Consider the following 18,121-nt stretch of genomic DNA (forward strand, 5'->3'; position numbering starts at 1 on the left):
CATTCTCTCTTCTATTATTCTGACATTTCACATTCTTAAAATAAAGTGGTGATCCTAACTGACATAAGACAGGGCATTTGTACTAGGATTAAATGTCAGGAATTGTGAAAAACTGAGTTGAAATGTATTTGGCTAAGGTGTATGTACTTATAGACTCAAGAAATGTCACCTTGTCATTTGTAATTAATTTGTAAAAAAATTCAAAAAACATAATTCCACTTTCACATTGTGGGGTATTGTGTGTAGGCCAGTGACAATTTAATAAAGGTTTAATTCAGGTTGTAACATAACAAAATGTTGAAAAAGTCAAGGGGTGTGAATACTTTCTGAAAGCACTTTCTGTTGATCCGTCAGAGAGATAAGGAGATGTAGATGGTAGAGGGTACACGACATCCTGTTTCTTCTTACAGGCAGACTGTGTGTGCGTGTGTACGTGGACGTGTTTAACTATACTTGTGGGGACCAGAAGTCTCTGTGTGTGTCTGTGTGTGTCTGTGTGTGTGTGTGTGTGTGTGTGTGTGTGGACGTGTTTAACTATACTTGTGGGGACCCACAAGAATAGTAAACCAAGAAAAATTTGACCAACTGAGGACGTTTTGTTGGTCCACACACGGTCAAATGCTATTTCTAGGGGGTTTAGGGTTAAGGTTAGAATTAGTGTTAGGGTTAGAATTAGGTTTAGGGTTACGGATAGGAGATAGGGTTAGGAGCTAGGGTTGGGTTAAGGTTAGGGTTTTGGGTTAAGGTTAGGGTTATGGTTATGGTTAAGGTTAGGGTAAGGGTACGGGTTAGGGTTAGGTTTAGGGTTAGGGGTTTGGGAAAATTGGATTTTGAATGGGACTGAATTGTATGTCACCACAAGGTTAGCTGCGCAAGACTGTGTGTGCATGCACTGCAATCGTGCAGATTGTAAAATGAATTTTCTACCCAACACCATACAAATCAGTTAACCAATAGAGTTTGGTTAACTGATTAGTTAACCAAAACTACACTCAGTGGCCAGTTCATTAGGTACACCACCCTATTCACGAAAATGGTTCGCTCCTACGTGGTCGTGGCTTGCTATGTAAAGCAGGCAGACAGGCATCAAGGCATTCAGTTACTGTTCAATTGAATGTTATAAAGGGCAGAATGAGTGACCTAAGCGACTTTGTGCGTGGTATGATCGTCGGTGCCAGGCACGCCGGTTCCAGTATCTCAGAAACGTCTGGCCTCCTGGGCTTTTCACGCACGACAGAGTCTATGATTTACAGAGAATTGGTGTGACAAACATAAAACATCCAGTAATCGGCGGTCCTGTGGGTTTAAACAGCTCGTTGATGAAAGGTTGAAGTAGAACGGCAAAAGAATCGTGCAAGCTAACAGACGTACCATAAACAGGCAAATAACGGTGCAGTACAACAGTGGTGTGCAGAACGGCATCTCGGAATGCACAACTGGTCGGTCCGTGTCACAGATGGGCTATTGCAGCAGACGACCACACCGGGTTCCTGTCCTATCTAGCTAAAAACAAGAAGAAGCGGCTCCAGTGGGCACGCGATCACCAACAGTGGACAATTGAGGAGTGAAAAACATTGCCTGGTCCGACGAATCCCGGTTCCTGTTGTGTCATGCTGATGGCAGAGACAGTTTTTGGGTCAACGGTACAGGCTGGTGGCGGGGGTGTAATGGTGTGGAGAATGTTTTCCTGGCACACGTTAGGTCCCTTGATACCAATTGAGCAACATGTCCATGCCCCAAAGAATTCAGGCTGTTCCGGAGGCAAAGTGGGGTCCGACCCAGTACTAGATGGGTGTATATTGTCTGTCTGACTCACATACTACCCATGTAGATTGGACAATACAAACACTTTGCTTGCTACATGTCAAAATTATTTAAAAAAAAAGTATATAATAATTAAACACTCTAATGCTTCCTACAGTTGTGTCAAGTTGTCTGGATGTCCTTTGGGTGGTGGACCATTCTTGATACACACAGGAAACTGTTGAGCATTAAAACCCCAGCAGCATTGCAGTTCTTGCCACAAACCGGTGCGCCTGGCACCTACATTTTTGTCATTTAGCAGACACTCTTTTCCAGAGTGACTTACAGTAGTGAGTACATTCATTTTCATATTTTTTTCATACTGGTCCCTCATGGGAATCAAACCCACAACCCTGGCATTGCAAGTGTAAAACACACACACAAAGACACATATTGTGAGAATCAGCACCTTGGACTCATAATGAAACTTTGACCCAGTTAGAGACCCTGCTTACCGTCAACTACAGTCAGCAATTTCTGAGTATTATAGCGTGTGTGGTGTTTGTGTGTGTGTGTGTGTGTGTGTGTGTTTGAGAGAGATATATCACAACTGACAGAAACTTTCCACCACGTCTGACACATGCATACACTGTATACACAGCATATACAGACAGACCTACTGTGTAATAACATTGGAAAACCACACGTGAGCCTAACCAGAAACTGCTACAGGCATGGGGTGAATATTACCCTTTCCAAATAACCAGGGCTGTTCAAAGTCCATAAATGAATTGAACAAGGGCCAAATTTCAGAGGTCCTTCCCTAGCTTTGTAGGATGTGAATAGAGACAGTTTTGAATAGAATCCAACAACAGTAGCAATACAATAATAGTTTTGTGGTGATAAAAGGCTAAGATAGGACCTGATAATAGCCTTTAAACATTACTGAATCAGATAACTGACTAATCTACCGCTGTTAACGCACATTTTTACACCACTGAGATGATGTTCAGATTAGTCCTGGGTTCAAATACATGCATATTCTGAGTATATTATTTGAGTATTTTCAAATAATATGGCCTGAATCAACTACTTCTATTGGAAGTATTTGAACTTTTTAAATTTTTTTTATAAATAGGCCTAGCATAGGCTACTATTTTAAACTATTTTCAAATACTTATTTCTAAATACATTATTTCAAATACCAAGCAGACCTGGAGTAGTAAAATATTTGTCTTTGAAAATAGAAGTTTCTGTGTATTTGAGTAAGTTCAAATACATGCCAATACTTTCAAAGTGTATTTTCAAATACATTCCAATATTCAACTAATATAATATTCAAATGCCTACTTCCAAATGTCTGAAAGTAATTGAAATACCCAAAATAGTAGGCCTCAACAGTAACTGTGCAGGGGACTGCAATTTTTGGCAGGAAACATTTCCGTCCTTGCCGCAGTTAAAATAAAATGGTATTTCTCCGTTTAGCCTGACTATTATTTCCTTATTGTTAATCATTTACAAGAAAAGTTCGCACAGTTTCGTCAATCCCAGACCTAGGGCAGCAACAGCACTAGCTGGAACATTGGGCTGGTTCGTTTTGAATGTCCCGATGCCCCGGGTGAGTGGAGATTTCACTTAAGGACCAATGGAATGGTCTAAAATATACACACTCCGTCTATCCGGGGCACCGGGCCATGCAAAATGTATTCGCCCACTGGTACATTGTGTGAGGCAACTACTAAGGTAACCCGTCTGTAGGCGGCTGGAGAGGTGGAGCTTTATGTAGTAAACTAGTCAGCGATTAGTCACTCTCCCAAGACTCAATTTAACCCGAATGTAACTATTCGAACAAGTTTTTAGGAAGAGACAAGAACAACATGGCACTCGAAGATAATATGTAGGCCTACTTTACACCTACTTTTCAGTTTTCTTGAATTACCTTTATTTGGATTTGAAATGCACTCTATAGTCTAAACATGTATACGGACTTTTTGGTCCGCTGGATTTTGCGTTTGTTGGCTGCCTGAGCGTTGTTCTAGCAACTTCGGATACAATGTGACTTTTCCAAGTGTCTCTGGTTTAGTTACTGGTTAATGTTCATGATGAGTTGCGGGAATGGACCAGCACGTGCTGTGCTCATGCTGTGTCTGCTGCTGCTACTACACGCCGCGGAGGAGATAACACGCGCTAAACTAACTGTCACCGAGGTAAAGGAATGAATCATACCATCTTTGAGGTTAATCTTCATGGAAATAATGTAACTAATAAGCAAAAGAGACATTACACACAGACTGTAGCCTATAGATAATGGAAATGGTGTATTAGAAATTCATTAGGCTATGTGAACCTGCATCAATATTCACTTCACATGTCAATAACAAACTCAATATAATGTTTTTTCTCTCTCTTTTCCTTTCTCTATTTCTCCTTTACGTTATCCATAGATTCAACACCAGAATGGTAAGTGTTACTTTAGTTCATGGTCCCATTGGAGAGTTGATCTTATAGACAATATGAAGGGGAACAGTTTATTTGGCATTTCCAGAATTTCACATGTATATTTATTTTACTCCATACATTGCACAGTTTTGAATGTTCTTATGTTCTCTGGCATTTTTCTTTTCTTCTATAGGTTCCACCTGGAACCCTGAGAGTCTTCCCCAGCTGAGTCTGTCCACCTTCCGGTTCTCTCCATCACAAGGCTCCTGTTCTGCTTGTGTCCGTGTCCTTTTCAGAATGAAAGCTGCAGGTAAGGCCTTACACTCTGTTTCCCATCCACAACCAGTCTCTGTCTCTCCACATCATCCTCACCACCCTCTTCCCCTTCAGAACCTTCCTCCATCTTCCTTTTATCCAAAGTCTTCATCTCAGTCTCCCTTTCTCTGACCTTGTGTTTATTGTCCCCATGATGAAATCGGGGAGGGGACTGTGGATCTGTCTCCGTCTGTTAGTACATTAGTCACACGCGATATCTCAGACACCACTGGCCCGATGTTTGAGGAGGTGAATGATGCATCTTGTTATAGAGATCCGGTATTTACAAAAGTACACTGATTGGCCAGATGGTGGCGGAAAAGCAAGAGATTGAAAATGCTAACTTTTGTCAAGGGCGGCGCTGCATCATCCGTGGGGGGGGGACATGTTTACTTTTGCCTTGTTTCAGTCTATACAGTGAGGGAAAAAAGTATTTGATCCCCTGCTGATTTTGTATGTTTGCCCACTGACAAAGACATGATCAGTCTATAATTTCAATGGTAGTTTTATTTGAACAGTGAGAGACAGAATAACAATGAAAAAATCCAGAAAAACGCATGTCAAAAATGTTATAAATTGATTTGCATTTTAACGAGGGAAATAAGCATTTGATCCCTCTGCAAAACATGACTTAGTACTTGGTGGCAAAACCCTTGCTGGCAATCAGAGGTCAGACGTTTCTTGTAGTTGGCCACCAGGTTTGCACACATCTCAGGAGGGATTTTGTTCCACTCCTCTTTGCAGATCTTCTCCAAGTCATTAAGGTTTTGAGGCTGATGTTTGGCAACTCGAACCTTCAGCTCCCTCCACAGATTTTCTATGGGATTAATGTCTGGAGACTGGCTAGGCCACTACAGGACCTTAATGTGCTTCTTCTTGAGCCACTCCTTTGTTGCCTTTGCCGTTTGTTTTGGGTCATTGTCATTCTGGAATACCCATCCACGACCCATTTTCAATGCCCTGGCTGAGGGAAGGAGGTTCTCACCCAAGATTTGACGGTACATGGCCCCGTCCATCGTCCCTTTGATGCGGTGAAGTTGTCCTGTCCCCTTAGCAGAAAAACACCCCCAAAGCATAATGTTTCCACCTCCATGTTTGACGGTGGGGATGGTGTTCTTGGGGTCATAGGCAGCATTCGTCCTCCTCCAAACACGGCGAGTTGAGTTGATGCCAAAGAGCTCGATTTTGGTCTCATCTGACCACAACACTTTCACCCAGTTCTCTGAATCATTCAGATGTTCATTGGCAAACTTCAGACGGCCCTGTATATGTGCTTTCTTGAGCAGGGGGACCTTGCGGGCGCTGCAGGATTTCAGTCCTTCACGGCGTAGTGTGTTACCAATTGTTTTCTTGGTGACTATGGTCCCAGCTGCCTTGAGATCATTGACAAGATCGTCCCGTGTAGTTCTGGGCTGATTCCTCACCGTTCTCATGATCATTGCAACTCCATGAGGTGAGATCTTGCATGGAGCCCCAGGCCGAGGGAGATTGACAGTTATTTTGTGTTTCTTCCATTTGCGAATAGTCGCACCAACTGTTGTCACCTTCTCACCAAGCTGCTTGGCGATGGTCTTGTAGCCCATACCAGCCTTGTGTAGGTCTACAATCTTGTCCCTGACATCCTTGGAGAGCTCTTTGGTCTTGGCCATGGTGGAGAGTTTGGAATCTGATTGATTGATTGCTTCTGTGGACAGGTCTCTTTAATACAGGTAACAAGCTGTGATTAGGAGCACTCCCTTTAAGAATGTGCTCCTAATCTCAGCTCATTACCTGTATAAAAGACACCTGGGAGCCAGAAATCTTTCTGATTGAGAGGGGGTCAAATACTTATTTCCCTCATTAAAATGCAAATCAATTTATAACATTTTTGACATGCGTTTTTCTGGATTTTGTTGTTGTTATTCTGTCTCTCACTGTTCAAATAAACCTACCATTAAAATTATGGACTGATAATTTCTTTGTCAGTGGGCAAATGTACAAAATCAGCAGGGGATCAAATACTTTTTTCCCTCACTGTATCTATCTTCCTTAACCTGACTTCCTCTCCTACTCTCGTTCTACCTTTACTGCCATAATTCCTTCATCTGTCCTCTGTTTTTCCTCTCTAGCCTTTACTGGGACACTGACCCTTACCTACCTGGAGCTGTCAACTAGTACTCGCAGAATCATCTCCATTAAAAATGTCAAAAATCACACTTTACAGGTAACATTTCTTGAAATTGAACTTCTCTTCATTCCACTGACCGTGAATATTCCTTAGCTACCAAAGTGATCAGATGGATAAGATAGATGGATAAAATGAAGTTCTTACCCTCTATCTGTTAATTGTCCCCCACGATGAAATCGGGGAGGGGGACTGTGGATCTATCTCCATCTGTTAGTACGTTCGTACGTTAGTCACACACGATATCTCAGACAGCACTGGCCCGACTTGGGTGGATGATGCGTCTTGCCATAGAGGTCTGTCATTTACAAAATTACAGTGATTGGCCCAAGGGGGGCGCTGCCTCATTCGTGGGGGATGACATGTTTATTGTTGCCTTGTTTTTATTTTAAGTGGAGAAGCCAGATTCCATCCATGAGAGGAAGGACCAAAATCAAACGTTTGCATCTCCATAATATTGGCCATCAAATTTTGGTAAGATCTGATATTTTCATGGGCGCGCGCACACACACACACACACACACACACACACACACACACACACTAAAAAGGTGAACATGTGTTTCTGATTATGGTGCTGTGTGTGTGTCTGCTGCCCTCCAGTGGGAGTTGGTGTATGACTGTTTCCCAGCCGATGCAGGGCGACAAGTGCATGTGTCTTTGTCCTCCAAACCACACAGAGAAGACAGGTACATCGTGCAAGACATCTGTCCAGGTAATGAATCTCACAAGCTAACCTTTCACATCCATCACTTATCCCCTTCCCTCACATGTGATCAGAATTACATCATAATAATTGATTACATTTCTATAGCAATTTGACATACTATGACCCTCTGTCTGTGGTGATCCAGATTCAGATCCAGTGCCAGAGTTTGACCTGTCTGTTGATGAGCTGGCTCGATCCCTCACTGTAACTATAGCAACTGGGGACCACATACACCAGCCGGCTCGCTCACCTGACGTACACACCAGGCTGTGCTACAGACAGACCGACTCAGAATGCTCCAACCTTTCTCGTCTTATTACTGTAAGCTTGTGTGTGTGTGTGTGTGTGCATGTGTGTGTGTAGATGTGTATAAATGTGTTTCAAAAGGTGAAAGTTGTGTACAAAGATGTTTATAATTTGTTTATGGAAAACATATGTTGTTTTCTCAAGATTGGCACCAATCAGGCATCGTCAGTGACTCTCAAGTTCCCCTACCTGCTTCGCTGTGTCTGTGCACAGGTAAGGTCTCACTCAACTACATATCCCAATGAGTAGAGATACTGTAACTATCAGATAATGTGCAATGGACAGTGACATTGCGGCATGGCTCAAACTATGTCTCATGTAAGTGTCCTTACATGTCTTTGTGTCTGTCTGTTTGTACGTCTGCCTGCTACAGGTATATTACACACACCTGGACGCAAGGCGAACCACAGTTTGCCCGTTTGTGAACAGCTCATTAGCTGGTGAGTATTCACTGTTTTTTTTTATGTCTCTTAGACTTGTGTGAGAGGCAGTAGATGATGATTAGCTTCAGTCTCTGTGTGTGCGTTGTTACCTGTACATTTTCCTGGGAATCTGATCTGGGAAACCAGGGGCGTTCTGCTGGATCAATTGTTATTATGAGTCACAGATAAAACAGCAGAGCATGCAGTCCTCAGAGACCAAAGTCATCTTGGAGCACTCACTCCTCCCACTACTATCAGTAACAATGCACTGTCTGTGTGTGATCTGAAGAGGGCAGAGACGTGTGGCGCTCCAGTTCTGTGACTCTGTATGGTGAGTTGGGTTCGAGCCTGGCCTGGAGCTCCCTGTGTCCAGCTGCTTACCTGAAGCCCTCTGCCTCCCTCTGCTGGCAACACCAGAGAAACACATCCCACTGCACTCCCATCCTCAACTCCACACTGGAGAACATAGTGGAGAAGAAAGATCTGGTAAGGGTTGGTGGTGATGATGAAGAGGAGGATAATAATGATGATGATGATGATTCCATACCTTTCCCTCTCCCCTTGACAGAAATATAATGTTTCTGCTGTGGATAAACACCCTCAGATGTGTGTGCAGGTAAGACTGTGAGCCAATCAATGTCTAATATCAACAGTTAACTGTATGATACATGATACATGTGGGTTTCAGTCGCTGATGTTCTCATGTCTCTCCTCTCTGTAGTTCTCCTTTAGAAGCAGCTTTGATGTCCACTGTCCATTCCTGCCAGGTGAGAGACCACAAGACCACAGTGATAGAGGTAACCGAAAGGTCGCTGGTTCTAATCCCCGAGCCGACTAGGTGAAAAATCTGCCGATGTGCCCTTGAGCAAGGCACTTAACCCTAATTGCTCCTGTAAGTCGCTCTGGATAAGAGTGTCTGCTAAATGACTAAAATTTAAATGTAATACTGCACATGATATTGTTATCATAAACACATCTCCTGTGCCACTAGGAGCGGTAAAACACCATACCACTTTTAGTCTACCCAAATGCATACAAGGCCCTCCCTTCGGCAAATCAGACCATGACTCTATTTACCCTTCCTGTTTACAAACAAAAGCTCAAACAGGAAGGACCAGTGACGCGCTCAATACGCAAGTGGTCCGATGAAGCAGTTGCGAGGCTACAATGCTATTTTGCTAATACAGACTGGAATATGTTGCGGGGATCATTCGATAGCATTGAGGAGTTTACCACATCAGTCACGGGCTTCATCAATAAGTGCATTGACGACGTCATCCCCACAGTGCCTATACAAGCGTGTAAACCAAAAACCATGGATTACAGGCAATATCCTTGCTGGGCTAAAGGCTAGAACTACTGCTTACAAAGAATGGGACACGGATATGGGTGTATACAAGAAAACCTGCTACAACCTCAGACGAGACATCAAACATGCAAAAGGACAATCTAGGAGGAAGGTGGAATCCAATTACACCGGCTCTGATGCTCGTTGAATGTGGCAGGGCTTGCAGACTATAACAGATTACAACAGGAAACCCAGCCATGAGATGCCCAGTGAGGCGGAACTCCCAAACGAGCTAGGCAACAACAACTCCGCCACACTGACCCTCAACACTGGGGCCCCTCAGGGGTGCGAGCTTAGTCCCCTCCTGTACACGACTCCAACAACATCATCAAGTTTGCTGATGACACAACGGTGGTAGGCCTGATCACCGACGGCGATGATCAGAGACCTGGCCGTGTGGTGCCAGGACAACAACCTCTCCATCAACGTCAGTAAGACCAAGGAGCTGATTGTGGACTACAGGAGAAAGAGGGGGGAGCACGCCCCCATCCACATTAACAGGGATGTAGTGGAGTGGGTCGAGATCTTCAAATTCCTTGGCGTCCACATCACTAAGGAATTAACATGATCCACACACCCGCACAGTCGTGACGAGGGCACGACAGCTGCATGACAGCTGCACCATCGAGAGCATCTTGACTGGCTGCATCACCGCTTGGTATGGCAAATGCACCGCCCTCGACCACAAAGCGCTACAGCGGGGGGTGCGGACGGCCCAGTACATCACTGGGGCCAAGCTCCCCGCAATCCAGGACCTCTATATCAGGCGGTGTCAGAGGAAGGACCGAAATATTGCCAAAGGCTTCCAGCCACCCAAGCCATAGACTGTTCTCTCTACTACGGTATTGCAGATAATGTCATTGTATTTCCTGCTGTCGAGTAGTCCATCACGGACATACAGTGTATTTTATCTTCTGAGCCATGAGTGATTCAACAGGAGGCTTCTTCACTACACCGGAGCAATGGCTCTCGGATGAACAGGCTCCGAGGGACAGCTTCTATCCCCAATCCATAAGACTGCTAAATAGCCATAAGACTGCTAAATGGTTAATTAAATGGTTACACAGACTATCGACATTGACCCTTTCTTGCACTGACTCTGCACACTCACAAGACTATATATACACAATCTCACACAAAACCCACACACATACACACACAACATACACACATACAAACACTTTCACACTCATATGCTGCTGCTACTCAGTTTTTTATTCTTCTCATATTATTATCTATCCTGATGCCTAGTCACGTAACCCTGCCTTAATGTACGTACACTACATGACCAAAAGTATGTGGACACCTGCTCGTCGAACATCTCATTCCAAAATCTTTCTTCCATTCAGCCACAAGCATTCGTGAGGTTGGGCACTGATGTTGGGCGATTAGGCCTGGCTTGCAGTCGGCGTTCCAATTAATCCCAAAGGTGTTCGATGGGGTTGAGGTCAGGGCTCTGTGCAGGCCAGTCAAGTTCTTCCACACCGATCTTGACAAACCATTTATGTATGGACCTCGCTTTGTGTACGGGGGCATTGTCATGCTGAAACAGGAAAGGGCCTTCCCCAAACTGTTGCCACAAAGTTGGAAGCACAGAATAGTCTAGAATGTCATTGTATGCTGTAGCGTTAAGATTTCCCTTCACTGGAACTAAGGGGCCTGAACCATGAAAAACAGCCCCAGACCATTATTCCTCCTCCACCAAACTTTACAGTTGGCATTATGCATTGGGGCAGGTAGCATTGTCCTGGCATCCGTCAAACCCAGATTCATTCGTCGGACTGCTAGATGATTGATCACTCCAAAGAACGCGTTTCCACTGCTCCAGAGTCCAATGGCGGCGAGCTTTACACCGCTCCAGCCGACGCTTGGCATTGCGCATGGTGATATTAAGCTTGTGTGCTGCTGCTCGGCCATGGAAACCCATTTCATGAAGCTCCCGACGAACAGTTCTTGTGCTGACGTTTCTTCCAGAGGCAGTTTGGAACTCGGTAGTGAGTGTTACAACCGAGGACAGGCGATCTTTACGCGCTACGCGCTTCAGCACTCAGCAGTACTGTTCTGTGAGCTTGTGTGGCCTACCACTTTGTGGCTGAGCCGTTGTTGCTCCTAAACGTTTCCACTTCACAATAACAGCACTTACAGTTGACCGGGGCAGCTCTAGCAGGGCAGAAAGGTGCCATGTTGAAAGTCACTGAGCTCTTCAGTAAGGCCATTCTACTGCCAATGTTTGACTATGGAGATTGCATGGCTGTGTGCTCGATTTTATACACCTGTCAGCAACGGATGTGGCTGAAATAGCCAAATCCACTAATTTGAAGGGGTGTCCACATACTTTTGCGTATGTAGTGTATCTATCTCAAATACCTGGTACTGTAAATAGCTTCATTCTTGTGTATTTTATTCCTCTTGTGTTACTATTTGTATTTTATATTATCATTTTTTAAAAACTCTGCATCGTTGGGAAGGTCTCGTAATCAAGTATTTCACGGTAAAGTCTGCATCATTATATTTGGCGCATGTGACAAAATGTGATTTGAACATCTCTCTCTCTATCCCTCCCTCCTTCCCTCAGGTATGTCTAAGTGGGAGGCATATGTTGGTCCTGGTTCACAGAGTCTCCGTGTCTATCTCACCTCCAATATCCCAGCATCCTTTGCTGCTCAACTCTGTGTATGGAAGGAGAAGGGATGTGTGTCCAGAGGAGCGATCTACTTAGTAAACATGGTAAGATAAGAAGACATTATTACCATATTATAGAGCTATAGACACTGTTGGTCCATGCTGTTAAGAGTGCAGTTTTCTGTTGTACAGGGTGAGGGCACCAGAGAGACACAGCTGAACCTGCCCTTATCATTCCTGACTGAGGGACTATGTGTGCAGGTATGACCTAACTATGAATGAAAGGATATCTTATCTTACCTTACTTTCACTTTTTTTTTCATTTCACGCTCTCTTTATCTCTCTGAAGGTGTGGCGGTCAGATCCTCCACAGTATGGGAGGAGACTACTGTGTCCTGACTGTGAGTTCACCCTCAGACACACACACACACACACACACACACACACACACACCTTCCAGCACTTATACGTAGGCTCCTCATATGCCTCCTCAGATTCCCACAGGAGATGGGGTCTCTATGCTGTTGCAGCCTTGACACTTCTGGTTACTGTGGCAATGCTGGGACGCCTCATCCACTATGTGACCAAGAATGGAGTCACAGGTCAGTTGTTCTTGTACTGTACGTAGACCTTTGTAGCCCCTTCTTGTGTCCTCAGTCAGACTATATTTCATTAACATTGGTTGTCATATTACGTACTGTCTTTGACCTACCTGTCTGCTCTGTCTGTGTGTCTTTCTGTCTCACCTTATCCTTCAAACCTAACACCCTTAATTTAATCCACATTTAATTTGATTTGATCCCAAAGGCTTAATGGCCATCATCAGTTAAATAATTGAGAAATCAAGCAATAAATGACAATAATTTCCTCTCTCTCTCTCTCTCTCTCTCTCTCTCTCTCTCTCTCTCTCTCTCTCTCTCTCTCTCTCTCTCTCTCTCTCTCTCTCTCTCTCTCTCTCTTCTCTCTCTCTCTCTCTCTCTCTCTCTCTCTCTCTCTCTCTCTCTCTCTCTCTCTCTCTCTCTCTCTCTCTCTCTCTCTCTCTCTCTCTCTCTCTCTCTCTCTCTCTCTCTCTCTCTCTCTCTCTTTCTCCTTCTTCGTTGTGTGTGTCTTTGCCTCGCCCCCCTCTCTCTCCCTGCAGGCTGGCTGTTCATCCAGAGGCCTGTGTTGTTGGTGTGTTCCTCAGAGCAGTCAGCCCATGTGTCTCCCGTGTGCGCTTTGGCCTCCATTCTACAGGGGGAGTTGTGTGCTGAAGTGCGCATGGCTCTGTGGGCCCAGATCTCCAATGGGGTTGGTCCTGGGGCTGTGGAGAGGTCTGGGGCTGGTGTGGCTGAGCTGGGCCCTGTGCCCTGGCTGTATGGACAGTGGGAGGCAGTCAGAGAGGCAGGAGGCCGGGTGCTGATCATATGGAGCCCAGAGGCCAAGGAGTCCTACAGGAGCTGGAGGGAAGAGAGAGATGGGAAAAAGACAGGAGGGAGTAAAGGAGAGGAGATGCGACAAGGGAAGATGGGAGGAGAAGAGATGGAAGGACTTGAGAAAACAAGAGAGAAACTGGAGCAAGCAGGGATGAAGAAAGGAGTGGGATGGAAAGAGGAAGGTAGGAGCGGAGAGGAGGAGTTGGAGCCCTCCTCAGTGACGGGGCCGGTGTTCAGGGCTGCCCTGTCCTGTCTGCAGGGGGCACTACAGGGGACGGGCAAGAGCCAAGGCTTCGCGCTTGTCTACTTCCAGGACCTCTGTCACAGCCGAGACATCCCCAAAGACCTCAGAGGTGTCCCGCGCTACTGCCTGCCTCGGGATTTTGGGGGCCTGATACGAGAGCTGGGCGGGACGGCTAGAGGACGGAACAATGTGATTGGCAGCTGGCACTGCTGGCCCAGACTCCTCTCCAAAACATTGTCACTATGGTTGGCACGACGACTAACTCACAAGATGAGTTGCCACGGACGCGCCCACAGGAAGAGGAGGGTCCAAAACTGAAATCGTCACAGAAAGTGATGTCAGAGAGGACACTAAGCCGGCATGTGTCGCTACTGTCAACCAATGAAGAGAGGACAGAGCCAAGCACTTTGCAGGAGAAGGAGTCACTCAGCGGGTCACCGTGGTGATGAGGCAGGGCATCTCAGGTTTTACCTTTTATACAGGGGCTAGTTTTTTGTCATGACTGTAACATGAGGCAGAGGACATGGGTGGTGTAGTGACCCAAACAGTGGAGCAGAGACAATGAAAAGTTATGCCTAAAGTCAATAGGGGGTATTCATAACACTTCACCACTATCTGCTAAATGACTAAAATGTAAATGTAAATGTAAATAACTTACCACTTGATTTGCAGAGTAGGTCAATATTGTCCTCTGGGTACATCCCTGTATGGCCACAGTTTATTCTTTGTATGCTGAGTGCACTGTTTGAACCTGACCATGAAGCCACACATATCAGCCTTATCTTTTGTGTGTTTGCCTGAACAAAGGAGACACCCGAATCTAGTGAATATCTCCTACAAAATTAACCATCCGCTGTTTATACAACAGGACTTATATTCACTACATTACTCTGAACAATCTTGGCTAAGTGTTGTGATTATAGAAGCATTTGTTGTCAACATGGCAGAGTGCATGGAGGCTGCCACATCAAGCAGCATTAAGGAAAATGCTAAAGAAAAGGCTTGAAGTACGGTTGCCAGGCGCAACACACCAACACACTGTTCTCCCTATCTTCATCTTGGAGAGAGAAATCCTTACAAGGGAGGAGGCCATAGCTAACCCCCTGAAGGAAGAATAGCTCTACCATACAGGTAATCCAGCCAAGCCACCTCAGGTTGGTACAGAGAGAGCACTCTGGCAGATCTATCTAAATAAAAAGGAGGCAAGGGCAAAACTCCTTATTAGAGGAATATCTGTCCGTGGGAAAGCATTTTAATGTTCAAGGAAAAGAACCCTTTCAGTCTGAAGTCACGCATGGCCAATCAGAACTCAGTCCAAGTTACAATCAAAAGAGCTGCCTAAATCAGCAGATGACAGTGTTGTGACCAAAGCAGGTTGCAAGACTGTGGGGAAAGTTATGAAACGCATGACTCGATGCAAGAACCAACTCACTTAACTGTTCCAATGGAGACCGCTTTGTTTACATTGAAGCAGTGCCCCCCTAAACTCAGACCCCGCTCTGCGAAGATGGGTCCACACTGGGTCAAAATCTTCTTCTATGGATCGGGCAATGGACAGCGTCAAGACGAGCCGGAACAAAAGCCTGCACCGAGCCCAAAATGCAGTCCAGCCACTGAAGATAACTTTAAGTACATAGAGGAGATGTACAGTACAGCCAGTCTGTGCTGGATGACAACACCCTGCCTGAAAGTGGAACAGAGCTATCAGAAACACCAGCATAATCTGAAGAAATGCAGAGTGAAACTGAAGATCAGGCCCCTTCTACACCGAAGAACAAGGGAGATGAGCCTGGAGAACAGTGTGCCAGACCCAACTACACAGTCTAACAAGCAGAGAAAGAAGAAGAAGAAACAAACAAAATAATGTGAAAAGCAAAAAAGTGGAAGTGAAAGTAAAACTAAAGAAAGAAGGCAAGACCGAAGATAGTAAGATGAACAGAAGGCGGTGCAACTCACTTGGGAGGGTAAAAGAACGGAATCCATCCTTAATTCTCTTATTTTCAGTCCCTCGGTACTCTACAGCAAGTGAGAGACCTAGGGAAAAGGACTCACAAAGTTAAGTCTGGAACCGGTTCACCAGCGAAAAAGAAGACAAAGAAAATGATGATGAACAGGACCAAAGTCCCCAGATCACAAGTGAAGAACACAAGGAGTCCACCCAGGAAGTATAAGGGTATAGAACCATCATGGACAATGTGTGATGTAAGTATTACCTGAGTTAGATGATCTTTCCTTTTTGTTTTCATTAAAGTCCATTTAGGGATGGGTGTTGAAAATTAGCGTGCGCTAGAGACACGAGTGTAATGCATCTGACAATTGTTTGTTCATTGTGTCAATGTGTTTGTCCCATCCAAATAAACGGAACTATTATTGTATGAAACTGAATGTCCTCGTTGTGTACCCTCACCACAGGTGCTCAACTGAAGGGATATCTGTTATAGAAACTCACTTCATCATTCTCAATGGCAACAGCAGTAGTTGATGAAATGATGTGATATATTTGCTCTGTGGGCACTAACTGTACATCCTAAGTGTTGTTTTACCCAAGGCTCCACTTTCCACATGACTGTCAGATCCTTTCTGGAACATTCCAAACTATGTATTTCTACTGAAGTGCACAGCATCAACATGCCTTCATCTTGAACCAGCACCTGTCCATCTCTCTAACTGGTTTGCAGTAGAACTGCTTGGATATGCACAGTGCCATAGTGAATTACAGATTATATACTATGTCTGAGTATAAAGACCACTACTACACTGTAATGAACTGGACTGGGATAGGTCATCTCCAATGAGCTCGTATGGACTGTGTACTGTAACTTAAGGTATATAAGAAAAGACACCTTAGTGACTCATTCTCTGGTCCAAGGACATTATGGTCTTAGTTTAAAATGTACATCATTCAAGACTTTGTTTTCAGAATATTTCACTTTGCAGTATGTAGTTATTATCAACATGGCATTCAACAAAGCGAGAAACTTCTGTATCAATAATGTGTTTTCTCCCCACAGACGTCAATTCAATACCTATTCCACGTTGGTCTAACGTAATTTCATTGAAATGGGGTGGAAACAATGTTAATTCAACAAGTGTGTGTCCAGTGGGTTATAACACTTCCTTATTAATTCAGATAGCTTTTATTCAATTAAAATGATGATTTAAGTGTTGATTTACTACATAGACACACAGAGTATCAGACTTGGATCCTGCTATAGTTTTAAAGCATGTTATTGTTTTATTATTAAACAACTGGTTTGTGAACCCCTTCAGACTGACAGTGAACCAGTAATTATTCAAATATCACCAACGACTCACATTCCATACTCAGTATGCCAACTGGAGCGTAGTGAGTACGCCCACTGGAGTCAACGGTAGACCGTATGCAAAGCATCTGGATCCTTAAGGGGGAAATTACCCCCTTAAGGGAAATGTCTATTTTCTGAAAGAAAAAATCAAGGTTAGGTAAGATATTCAGTAGATATGTGCATACGGGCTATCCTTAGGCAAACACATTTTGAAGGATTTTGTTTGTTTGTTGTTATTCAATAAAAATAGAAAGTTTAGAATGGGGGCCATTAGCTAAAATCCATTTTATACATTTTATTTTGTCATTTTTTTGTAACTAACCCTTAAAAGCTGAAGTCTAGGTATCTTGTTTTAATTAAATAAATCAAATATCAAAACAAAATTACATTGCACATCTCACTATTAATATCCTCACTATGACGAGGTCTTGATGTACGGACCCTTTTTATTTTTGCGCTTTCTATCCAAATCATCCTAAAGTATCTAAACAAATGGATTGTCTAATCTTAACATTGTACTACTTTATTAGAAACGTATATATTTTTTTACTCAAACCAAGTGGATTATTTATCTTTAGGCTCCCCTAATGGTATATATATATAAAACGTTTATAGATCTAACTTCATTAGACTAAATTACAAATTATTACATCAATGTTGTTGGAGTGACTTAAAAATTAGAGATGAGACAGATACACATTTTAGTTGAGCAAGAATAGTGGCACCAGGGAAAGTGTTTTAAAAAATGGGGACATACAGTAAAGTGGGTTATGTGAGAATTACAGGAGGGGGGTGCTTAATCCTGGGGGTCATTTAACCCCAAGCCACCCTACCATAAGACAAAATTGTTCTACCCTGAGAAGTAAGTCATGTTTGCAATTATATGCAGTAAAAAGAGGCAGATCAGTTGTCATTGAAGGTTTAAATTAACTGTATTCTGTGTTTAATGCCTTTACCCTATCTACCATTGTGTGGGCTTATGAGTGCATGTTGCATACACTTTGAAATGCTTTTTTGTACATTTGTAAAAATGTGTGTTCTTTTGTAAATTTCCTTGATGTTGATATCGACTGTTGGCCCCATAAAAATAAC

The 18,121-nt window shown here is 43.9% G+C and overlaps 1 protein-coding gene across 1 annotated transcript; it reads left to right on the forward strand.

Moving 5' to 3' along the window:
* The first annotated feature begins 3,524 nt into the window (after window positions 1-3,524).
* LOC121538576 (interleukin-17 receptor E) lies at window positions 3,525-16,099 on the forward strand. Its single transcript, XM_041846716.2, is given in 18 exon segments — window positions 3,525-3,950; window positions 4,188-4,203; window positions 4,376-4,492; window positions 6,606-6,700; window positions 7,055-7,135; window positions 7,265-7,376; window positions 7,516-7,691; window positions 7,821-7,889; window positions 8,050-8,116; window positions 8,388-8,584; window positions 8,667-8,714; window positions 8,820-8,865; window positions 12,022-12,173; window positions 12,261-12,329; window positions 12,418-12,469; window positions 12,563-12,670; window positions 13,207-13,995; window positions 13,998-16,099. Coding segments are annotated over 18 exon segments (2,481 nt in total). The 5' UTR covers window positions 3,525-3,836; the 3' UTR covers window positions 14,171-16,099.
* Window positions 16,100-18,121: the final 2,022 nt, after the last annotated feature.

This window comes from Coregonus clupeaformis, chromosome 24, assembly GCF_020615455.1.
Source record: "Coregonus clupeaformis isolate EN_2021a chromosome 24, ASM2061545v1, whole genome shotgun sequence".
Lineage (NCBI taxonomy): Eukaryota > Metazoa > Chordata > Actinopteri > Salmoniformes > Salmonidae > Coregonus > Coregonus clupeaformis.